The sequence below is a fragment of the Mchenga conophoros genome, linkage group LG9 (genome assembly GCF_057382185.1).
Source record: "Mchenga conophoros isolate Kocher_MC1m ecotype Shallow Benthic linkage group LG9, M_conophoros_male_GT1.1, whole genome shotgun sequence".
Taxonomy (NCBI): Eukaryota; Metazoa; Chordata; class Actinopteri; order Cichliformes; family Cichlidae; genus Mchenga; species Mchenga conophoros.
The window spans coordinates 28515459-28527657 of record NC_140534.1 but is presented as its reverse complement, the minus strand read 5'-3'; the positions used below and the strand labels follow the sequence as shown (position 1 = coordinate 28527657).

The following is a 12199-nucleotide window of genomic DNA, read 5'->3' as shown; positions in this document are numbered from 1 at the left end:
ATCTAAATTATACATAGTTGCTGATGTTAAATAAAGGTCGATAAAATTTTAGATAAAGTGATTAATAAGATGAAAATAGTTACATTTCAAAGACAGGTAGAGCTAGAAGAAAAAGATGAGTGTGTTCAAGCTTCATCAGTCTTTCAATCTCGCTTCAGTCACTGCGTGAAAGTAATCACGCAGAAGTGAGATTAAAAGCAACAAAAGGGTGGTGAAGTACAAGATTTCCTTAAGTGTTTGAGGCATTTATTTCACAGGCAAGCCCCCTTAAAGGCATTAGCTCTGTTTTTGACTTCTCTGTTTAAAAACTAATTAATCTCCCGTTGTCCATCTTTGTTCTTTCTTTTTTCTAATTCTGTATGCTAACAGCGAAACCTGTCCTTCACCTGTGCGGAGACCCACACCTTCCCAGTCTTTTTCAACGCCACCAGTTTCCTGCAGTTGCCTGGTCGAGCCAATCATAACACGGTATCCGTGGGCTTCCAGTTTCGTACGTGGAACCCTCATGGCCTCCTCCTATTCAGCAATCTTGATGATGGCACTCTGGAGATCTCGCTTGAGGACGGCAAGGTTGCAGTTCACATCAATGTGACGAAAGCGGCCAAAAGCTACCGAGTAGATTTATCATCAGGTGGGTTTGCCTACATAAAAACATATCACATGTACGCTTACATTATATTTGCTATTGAACTATATGGAAAAACATTCATGTAGGAAACTCCTTCTAGGAAAAAGACTTGCCACTCAACGGCCGCATTGGTTATGCTTCTTGTGCAGTGTTTTTTTCTTTCAATGGACAGTAAATGAAAACTCTATAGAACCAATAATCAAGCCTGATTGCAACAAAATAAGTTTTAATAAGGTTTAAAGGTTTTTTTTTCTCTACAGCATACTAAAACAAAAATGTAATATGATGAGTAGATATACCTACCAACTCACAGCTGAGGTGGCTCATGTGTTTCCCACATCAGCTGTTGTTTTGCTCTTTGGGGACAGGAGCATGTGAGCGGTGTGCTATGAAGGCAAGGCAAGGCAAGGCAAGTTTATTTGTATAGCACAATTCAACAACAAGGTGATTCAAAGTGCTTTACAGAGGCATTAGAAACAAGAACAAATAAAAAGCATGATTTAAAATTGAATAAAACAAGCAAATAAACTAACTAACTAATTAACAAACAAACAAACAAACAACAGTATATAAAATCAAAACAGATAAAATCAGAACAGTAGATAAAATCAGTAGTTAAATGTAAGTTTTGAAATTTAAGCTTAAAGTGTGGATTTGGTGCTTTATTCAAATGCAGCTGAGAACAGGTGAGTCTTCAACCTGGATTTAAATAAACTGAGTGTTTCAGCTGATCTGAGGCTTTCTGGGAATTTGTTCCAGATATAAGGAGCATAAAAGCTGAATGCAGCTTCTCCGTGTCTGGTTCTGACTCTGGGAACTGATAAAAGACCGGATCCAGATGACCTGAGGGATCTGGATGGTTCATACTGGGTCAGGAGGTCATTGATGTATTTTGGTCCTAAACCATTCAGAGCTTTATAGGCCAGCATCAGAACTTTAAAGTCTATCCTCTGACGGACAGGCAGCCAGTGTAAGGACCTCAGAGCTGGACTGATGTGGTCCACTTTTTTGGTCTTAGTGAGGACTCGAGCAGCAGAGTTCTGAATGAGCTGTAGTTGTCTGACTGATTTTTTAGGTAGACCTGTAAAGATGCTGTTACAGTAATCAAGCCTACTAAAGATGAATGCATGGACTAGTTTTTCCAGGTCCTGTTGAGACATCAGATCTTTTATCCTTGATATATTCTTGAGGTGATAGTAAGCTGACTTTGTTATTGTCTTAATGTGTTTTTCTAAGTTTAGGTCTGCATCCATCACTACACCCAAATTTCTCGCCTGGTTTGTGGTTTTTAGATGTATAGATTGAAGTTCTCTGGTGACCTGTAATCGTTTTTCTTTGGCGCCAAAGACTATTACCTCAGTTTTGTTTTTGTTTAGCTGGAGAAAATTGTGGCACAACCAGTCATTGATTTCCTCAATGCATTTACCAAGAGCCTGTACAGGGCCTCGGTCTCCTGGTGACATTGTGATATATATTTGTGTGTCATCTGCATAGCTGTGATAGTTTATTTTGTTGTTCTTTATAATCTGTGCCAGTGGCAGCATGTAGATGTTAAACAGAAGGGGTCCCAAGATGGAACCTTGGGGAACTCCACATGTGATACTTGTCTGCTCAGATGTGAAGTTACCTATTGATACAAAGTATTTCCTGTTTTCTACGTATGTTTTGAACCAGTTTAGTACAGTTCCTGAAAGACCTGTCCAGTTCTCCAGTCGTTTGAGTAATATGTTGTGGTCAACTGTATCAAATGCTGCACTGAGATCCAGTAAAACTAGGACTGACATTTTTCCACTGTCTGTATTCAGACATATGTCATTAAACACTTTGGTCAGAGCGGTTTCAGTGCTGTGGTTCTGTCTAAAACCTGACTGGAAGGCATCGTAGCAATTATTCTGTTTTAAGAAGTAACTGAGCTGTTGAGAAACTGCTTTTTCAATGATCTTACTTAAAAACGGGAGATTTGAGATCGGCCTGTAGTCGTTCATTTGTGTCTTGTCAAGATTGTCCTTTTTTAGTATAGGTTTGACTACAGCAGTTTTTAGTGATTCTGGAAACACACCTGATAATAAAGAAAAGTTGACGATCTGTAACAGGTCTGACTCTAAAGTCTTTGAGACCTTTTTGAAAAAACTTGTTGGCAGGACATCTAAACAGCAGGAGGAGGAGTTCAGTTGACCTAAGATGTCCTCCAGGTCTTTGCTGTTAATAGGTTGAAACTGTTTCATGGTGTTTAAACAGTTTTTTTGGTGGACACAGTACATATCCTGGATCTGCTGTTGATGTACCAATTGCTTGTCTAATTTTTTGGATTTTTTCAGTGAAGAATTTGGCAAAGTCATTGCAGGCCATGGTTGAATGAAGTTCAGCTGCCACTGACACAGGGGGGGTTGTTAGCCTGTCAACTGTAGAAAATAAGACCCGAGCATTATGGCTGTTTTTAGTGATGATGTCAGAGAAGTAGGACCTCCTTGCATTCCTCAGTTGTAAATTATAATTGTGAAGTTTCTCTTTATAAATGTCATAATGAACCTGGAGGTTTGTTTTTCTCCATCTGCGCTCAGCTTTCCTACACTCTCTTTTTTCATTTTTCACCAGTGTGGAGTTTCTCCATGGAGACTTTTTCCTTCCAGAGATAACCTTCACCTTAATGGGAGCAATAGTGTCCATTACATTTAACATGTTAGCATTGAAGCTATTGACGAGCTCATTGACTGACCCTCTGGACAGGTCAGGTGTTAATGGGAAGACCTGGTTAAAAATTGCACTACTGTGTTCAGTGAAGATAAAACTGAAGCAAAAATTGATTCTTGAAATTTAATGTGCACGCTGCATGATTAATTGAATTCTGAACAGAAGTGAATCTGACTTTTTGTTCCATATTGGGAGCATTCAAACCAGCCCTAACATGAAGACAGTCCATGACAGACAGGTGTTTCGTAATTCCATTTCAGTATTTGATCTCTTGTTTTTTTGACAATTGCTTTGTGTGGTTTTAAACCCAACACTAACAGGCGAACCGGTGAGGACAGCAGTGGAACTGTTGTCTTTGTATTTTCTGTCATATAATCTACCAAAAGCACATGTTTGATTCAGTGAGATGTAAGTGCAGCTAATCCTCATTAGCCAAAAAGTTCAGGCTTTTTCTTGTTCTAAGCACTCTGTTTTGAACTGCTTATTACTATTGTTCTTGGCTCTGTGTGATATCGGTTGACTTGGGACATGGGAGGTTACTAAAATGGCTTAGTTTGAGACAGGGGATGAACTGGGGGGGGGTCGCATCAAGCTCCACTACAAGGTAATTAAGCGTGAGTTTGAAATGCTAATTTTCAAAGCCGCTCTTGTCGATTCCAAGAATAAAAATAATGAGCTGAAAATAAGAAAACTTGGTGCCCATTAAACTGATGCACATAAAGCTGGAAGTTATTATTAAGGTAGAAACAAAATAAGGTTCAAAATAATTTTAGCCATGATGCTATCGTCTGTGGCTCTTTTTATTCCATTTATTTCATTCCCTTCCTACAACCTTTCTTGCCCCTCACCCCTTCCTCCCATACTCTTATTTCTTCCTTCCCCTTCTTTCTTTCTCCCTCTCTACACTGTAAAAACTGTGACTAGAGGTTACTTAAAAAAGTTATGGCAACAAAGTGACACTTGAAATAATTAAGTAGATTTTAATTTCAAAAGATTTATGTAAAATGTAGAGAAAATGTTAATTAAATTCAAATAGAAAACAAAAGTAGATATTAATAGAATTAAACTGTAAATATGTGTTGGATTTAGGGTCAAAATCTCAAACTGAAGGTTGAAATTGCCCAACTTTACCAAAAAAAATAATTGATATGAAATAAGTCTCTGAGAAAAATTACTTTGAATTTACTAACTATCTGGCAAATGTTTAGTAAAAACTTCCTAAAATATCCATTACAAAGAAATGAAATCTTCTTGTTTTTTCAGTAAAACTCAAATTGGATTCAATAATTTTCCAAATAAACCTTAAAAATAATGACTGAATAATAAGAGAAAATGAAATGAATTTAACTTATTTTCTGAGTAAAATGAATCAATTTCACAAAGAAAACATCAACACAGTAATTTGTTTTATTGTGGAAAATAAAACACAGTAATTTATAATATAACATTTTTCTGCTCGTATACACTGAATTCTCATCAACAATCTCCTGATCTCCTAAATACATTCCTCTGCTGTAAATTTGTTTTAGTGTCATAAACAGTTTATCACAATAACAATAACATTTTTAGGTTGTCTAAGTGACTTATACATTACGTTTAAACTGAGTAGCGAAACCCCGCGGTGATCTGAAAATGATGTGCCGGGAATTGTGCCGTTCTCAGCGGCTTCAGTGACCCTCGAGCTCCCGGCTTGCTATCGAGCTGGTAGGTAGCAGATGCTCCGAAAACGTCGAAGCACTTTTGCAAACATGCGATATCTTGATGAACCGAGCAGATATTTGATGTTTACACAGCTACTTTCTCGCCTGAAAATATGTTAAAAGTTTATTTTGTGACCCAGAAAGATTACTAAGAGTAATTTTAAAACTTAGTAGCGGCCGCCATTATTGGAAACTGGAGTTCGAAAAACTGACTGTGGCTGACAAAATCACTCACAACTGAGCGCAAAACATTTTCATGAACTTTTAAACGTGGATGAAAGACGTTAAAACTCATCGGAATATGTCGTTGATGTTTTTTAATACGGTAAAACATGTGGTTAGTTAAAGCTGTTCAGTAACACAGTCGTGAAGGCTTGGAAAGTGACCTTGTGCTAGCAGTCCACTAACTGCCATTTGTGTAAAAATACGATACTATCATTACAGTGATGATTATTAATAAAATTTCGACGTATCATACTGTTTAAAACCTTTACTCAAAACCGATATACGTTATTGTTTAAACCGTGTCTTATATTTGAACAAATTAAGAAGTCTTACCTCTGACAAAATGGAGATGTCCACTCATGAAGCGCGTGTGTCCTGCACGTGGCACAAAGGATTATGGGCGGAAGTGTTCAATGATTAAAATGAAAATGCTTTCATCAGTTAAATCTATTAGATTTCTTAAATTTTTTTAGTACTCAAACATTTTTTTTAAAATCTACTCAACAAACCATTGCTGAATTTACCCCAAACAAAACTGTGTAAATTTAAATAACTGAACATCTCAAAATTGTTGAATTTTGCTTAGATTTGATTAAAACTACTCATACACGTTTTTACTGAGTAATAATTACTATTACTCTCCTATTAGATTCTAATTAACCCCAATCACAGTTTTTACAGTGTATCTGTAGACACACTCATTTATTCTGTCCACTGCTGCTTTAATAGGCCATTATGCCCAGGGGTAGGGATTATTACAGAGTTACCCTCTAGGCTAATTGGGATTGAGCCTGCGATTACATCAGTATTACCAGAGTACATAGACACACAAACACATACCCACACACGCAAACACATGCTCCCTCCTTTGATTCTGTTATTAGTATCTCTGAAAAAGAAAGCCAAACTGGCTTCTAGCTTCAATGACACAGTGGGAGCTCAGTAGACTTATAATGAAATGCTTAGTCCCTCTTAATGGCAAATATACTGGGGAGAGACGTGCAGATATGCACACATCGAGGAGCGAAACGAGAGTGAGAGAAAAGAGAGGCTTCTCACAGACACAACGCCATCCAGTTTTCCCACTGGGGATAATTTGTTTATGGAGCGTTTAAGTGACAGCTTATTCAGACATATACCTATTTCCAAACAGATAAGATAAATAAAGTATTTCTCATTTTCTCTGTTAGCTTGAAGGAAAAACACACAAGCACACAAATTCTTTCATTTGGAGCTTTTAACCCGAGTAACCTTTTAGCCATCTAAGACTGCAAATTCACCAATGATGGTTAATCACAGAAAGTGTTTTTTACTAAATCTCTGGTTTAGGCCAAATAATATGCCATTACATGAGTCAGAATAAGGCATGTGATTAATTCCTGTAAACAGAATTGAATCACATACTGTAAACTTTGAAATGTACAAAGCTGATTTCAACACGTCTGTTTATGGACACAAATATCTAATCAGCCAGTCGGATGGCAACAATTCAGCGCATTTAGGCACGTAGACATGGTGAAGTTCAAATTGATTATCACAATAGGGAAGAAGGGTAAATTATGTGTCTTTAAATGTGGCATTGTTGTTTGTGCCAGATGGGCTGCTCAGAATATTTCAGAAACTGCTGATCCACTGGGATTTTCCAACATTACCATCTCTAGGGTTGAAAGAGACTGGTCTGAAAAAGAGAAAATATCCAGTGAGTTCTCTGGGCAAAAATGCTTTGTTGATGACAGCGGTCAGAGGAGAATGGACAGATTGCTTCAACTGATAGGAAGGCAGCAGAAACTAATCACTCGTTATAACGTATAAGGTATGCATGAGAGCATCTCGAACCTTGAAGCACATGGGCTAAAGCAACAGAAGACCAGATCAGGGACTAATACTGGAAGCTAAAAACAAAAAACTGAGTTCATGCGAGCTGGACAGTAATGCTGGCTGTTCTGATGAGTCCTGATTTCTGCTGCAGCATTTGGGGGGCAAGGTCAAAATTAGGTGTGAACAACATGAAATCTTGAATCCCTTGTGCCATGTATTAAGACTTCAGGCTGCTGGTCATGTAATTGTGCAGTGGATATTTTCTTGGCACTCTTGCACTATGTCATGAAGCTCAAGTCATCTTAAACAGCTTTCATAGAGATGAAATTTAAGTCACTGTACTCAAATGACCTCCACAGTCACTAGATCTGCACCTTTGGGATGTGGTGGAACAAGAAATTCACATCCATAGATGAGCAGCAGACAAATTCACAGCAACTACTGCATGTGATGCTTAAAAGTATATGGCGTTCCAAGCATTTCCTTTTTTGCCCCCAGAAACATATTCTTTAAAGCTCCATTAAGCAGTTTGTTTCGTCAAATGAAATGAAATGCTGTAAAGATAGTGTTATTGAAAGCTAGAATTAGAGGAAGGTCTGTAATAAGCCAGTTAGACTGAGACTTTTTCTTCCCCCCCCCCCCCCCCCCCCCAGGAGCCATTGGATCAGACCGCAGCAAGAATGCAAACCAATGTTAGACATTTACATAACGATAAATATTATGATTCTCAATAGAAGGCCCATGCCAGTCTGTTTTTACTCTAAATGTGTCATTAATGACAGACAGTTGTTCCACATGTTCATATATATAATACTTTATACTGAGGTTGTGATTGAGGCCACTTTTCTTTTTTTGCCTAATGTACTTTTAGGTGCAACCTGGTAATTATCTTCTGTTCTCTGACAAAACGTCTGTCATTTCATCCATTTATCAGGCAGATAAAGAGTAAAACAAAAGGGCACACGAAGCTTTTGGGAGAACACTCCAGGTGAGACTGTGGGAATCCTTTGAATAATGTTTTTGTGAGCGTGTTTATATCTAGTCGATTCTCTAATTTTCCCATGACTTTCCCACACACTCATTAACTCTGTTGTTGTTTCTTTTACTCTCATCACTCATTTATTGGAACAAAATAACAGTTTTGTTAGAGTGTAGCTGCAAATTGTTGTGTTAATGACCATGCAGCAGGACCAAAGCATGTTTGGTATATCCAAACTAAAATTAAAGTTCTATTTTCTCATTTACCAACCATGAAAATTTCCAATAAACCAAAGCCAATGAAAGAGGATCTCTTTGTACCTGTAGCTGGTAGGTGGCAGGTATTTGAGTATATGTGTTGAAGACGCTTTCCTCTGATCACCTCTTGATTAAATATTGAATTATTAGGCACCAGCATTGTTTCCATGGAAACAATACTCACTGTCTCCACTGCTTTTGCACGGACCAAGAAATCTAATTTCCTATGAGATTCCTGTGATACATAGTGAGGAAATATATTTTATACTCCTGTTTAGCTGTCAAAGAAGAAAAAACATTAAAATAGTGGTAATTAATCTTATTGAATTAAACATCCCACTACATCGTGAAGAAAATATGACTCTATTTATAGACTATAGCACTCTGCATTGTAGACCTCCATATTTTACTTTAGACTGAGACAAGTAACAAGAGGCATGAATGCATGTGGGAAGGCCAAAAAATGTTATTTATAATAAGAATTATCAGTAGATTTGTACATTTCCAAAATAGTTAATAGCCTACAAATCATCAGTAATGTTATCATATATGTTTTAAAAGCTACTTTCAGCTGCTCACTTATATACAAGCGGTTGCCACATCTCCGTATGTTTGATTTGTGACTTGCACCAGGGATCTTTGTTAGACAATTGTGTACACCACTATACATTTGCCTAACAAATGTAGCTCAGGACGTAGATCACCTATTAATCACAAGGTTAATGGTTCCATCCCTGGCTCCTCCAACCTGCATGACAAAGTGGCTTTAACTAAGATACCTTGCACTACATTTACCCCGATCCATTGAAGTCTTGGCATGTAAACATTAGGTTAAAAAGTGCTTAAGCATTGAAAAAGAAAGAAAAAGCATTTCTATAAATGTGCGTGTGTGAATTGAATAATCAAGGCTTGTATTGAGTGAGTTCTTAAAGTAATTAGAAGTGCTATATAAGTACCAGTCCATTTATCCCTACACTTTGGAGGTACATTTTGTGGCTGAAAACCTACCAGTTAGTGAAAATGAAAAATTCTGAATGATTATTTATGCCAGTGCCGCTCCACCTGCCTTTTAAACACTACTTAAAACATGTATTATTAGTGCCAGAATAAACTTTTATGACAGCCTATGTATTTAGTATTTAGTATTTATTTATTTATTGTCATTGTCAAGAACAATGAAATTGCGTTTGGGGCTTCCATACAACCCAAAAAAAAAAGAAGAAAATAATAAATACCCCTTAAAACCCAAGTGTACATATTTAACCCAGTGTGACTCCAATGCAATAAGACAATCCTTAGCAATAATGTTCGTAGAAATTCAGACAAAGACCTGAGAAACATGACAAAATACAACAATGCAACCCATTCAATATTATTGTACTGTGAGATATGATATCAGATATGATAGTTATCTATTTAAGAAAGAGGGGGGGGGGCAGGAGGGGGAAGAGAATAAAGATATGATGCACCAATGCAGACCAGTTCATTGCTATTAAGAAGTTTGATATGGTTATTGTCCGTGAGAGGGGGGCAGAGAGTTCAGGAGCCTCACAGCCTGTGGATACAGGCTGTTGGCCAGTCTGGATGTTCTGGCCTGTATAGACCTGTACCTTCTCCCTGAGGGCAGCAGATGGAAAAGGTGGCGCGCAGGGTGATGTTGGTCCCGCAGGATACTGTGCACCCTCCTCAGACAGCGAGTGGGGAAGATATTACTGATCTCTGGCAGACTTGTTCCAATAATTCTGCCAGCTTCTTTCACCACCCGCTGGAGTGCCAGCGGGTGCTTGCCTGTTTTATTAACTTTAATTAAAGTAATTTACTAACTAATTAATTTGAAAATTTCTAGCAATAGTTATTAACATCACCCAATGTAATATCAGAGTCCAGCATTTTAACCTTTTTTTTCTGTTAGATATTTTTGCACATGCTTTATGCAGTGTTTTATTTCTCAGGTTTATAAATGGTTAATGTTATGCAAACAACTTTTTCATCTGCTTTCCTTTCCCCTACTCATTTTTTTTTTCATTTATTGACTCTTCTCCTCATTATTTTTGTAAATCAGCGTCTTTGCTTGCATTATTTATACAACTAGGGAACTATATCTTCCCACAGAATCATTCTCTGTCAGAGGTAAGCCTCGCTGCAAAATTGGACAAAGCCAGAGGCAGCAGAAACTATTTGATTCAGCGTCCTCCAAAGTTTAAATATTTTGCCATTTTAAAATTCTGCATGTGCGTATGTACTTGCATTCATACTTCATACCCATCAACTCGGCAAGAAGTCATAAAATCATTTCTTTTGAGATGCAGAATTGCCATCAGTCACACATGAGGTTACTTGCACAGTCCGAACAGGAAGCATAGAGCATTACAATAATGGAAAGGCCTGAGGCACACATTTGAGGGGAAAAAAACACAGTACAGCCACCCACCGATTATAATGTTATATTGTTTCATTCCCCCAGAATGTGTGTGTGTGTGTCCATGTCCAAATGCATTTGTATTTGTATGTATATATGTGTGCATAGCCAAAGCTTAATATGTCATAGTCTGGAGCTTTGTTTGGTTGGTATATTGCCATCTGGGAGGACGTGCAAAGCTCTTTGAATTACCTTGGAGGGCTGAATATTTAGGAGTGGAGGAGATGGGTGGTAGTGGGGAGGAGGGGGGTTAAAATTCATGAGTGCCAGAGGGTCCCATAAATTCATAGCAGACAAAATTCATTTATAGTGTACATACAGGATCAATATGTAATAGAAACAGGGTAAAAAAAAAAAAAAAAAAAAAGAAGAGGAGAGGAGAGACCTTTGACCCTTAACAAACCCTTTATTGGTTCAATTTTTCATTTACAACAAGAAAATATTAAATTGAAGCTTAACATGGATCTACAACACGCACACAAATAAATAAATAAACAAAAATATATACATGCATGCATAAATGGTATATTGCATGATTTATTTGCATGGAATATGACATTAAGAATCCTTTTTTCACAGTTTTATTGCACAGGACAGCACTGACTCCCCAACCATAAACATATGTTTTAATGTCTGACACTATTTTACGATACACAAATTTTATTTTAAGACCTGAAGCCACCAACTGGGCGATATTGGAAAAAAAATCTCATTACATTTTTTTTTTAAATATCAGTCGATACCATCATTAATCAGGATAAGAATCAAATAAGTTTTTCTGACAAGCTTTAAGGTTCCATTTTACTATCAATTGAAGTTATGAGGTTACCTAAACATTTCATCTGCGCCCCATTCTACTGTAGGAATGTTTGTTGTACTTTTCTGTTTCACTCTGCAAGCAAAGGCCTGTCACATTTTGACCAGTTGACCACCATAGTGCCAGTTTCATCATCAGCATATGCAGACAAGCTCACTGTGCTTATTACTACACTCGCAAAGGTCAACCCTGCAAGACCATGCCTGAGTTGAATAAGAAGAGATCATTTGTAGGAACTGAATACGATTTATTGAGATAGAGAACTTAATGTATTTGGCAATTAGACTCCGATTACTCATCACGTGTGACCGTAGGGAACATGCTTTTTTTTGCAGTACTAGAATAAAGTGTAATTGCACATCCACTACAGCATCAACATCAACTGGTTAAAGTGGGTCAAAAAATGTTTATAGTTTGAATAAAGATTTTTTTTTTTTTTAATTTCAGGAAATTGATGCACGTTAAATGTAGCAGTAGTAGTAGTTTAGAGAGGGGGCGTAACAGAAAATAATTGAGAAGCACTGACTTATACCAAGAGTACAAGCTTTACTAAAACCAAAGGACTTTAATTTTTAAAAAAAGATAAAGATTAACTCCATGAAATGACTTTTCCTGGTAAATAGAAAGAAAAAAAATGTTTGCAGGAAATCCATCAACCGACCACA

At 37.2% G+C, this 12199-nt stretch overlaps 1 protein-coding gene across 2 annotated transcripts in view; it reads left to right on the top strand.

Moving 5' to 3' along the window:
- The window catches only part of cntnap2a (contactin associated protein 2a), a 409241-nt gene that overhangs the window by 221504 nt on the left and 175538 nt on the right, over positions 1 to 12199 (top strand). For both annotated transcript variants that reach the window (XM_085287388.1, XM_085287389.1), the window contains exon 9: positions 370 to 631. In XM_085287388.1, the coding sequence (XP_085143514.1) occupies positions 370 to 631 (262 nt within the window). The remainder of the gene's footprint in view (positions 1 to 369; positions 632 to 12199) is intronic.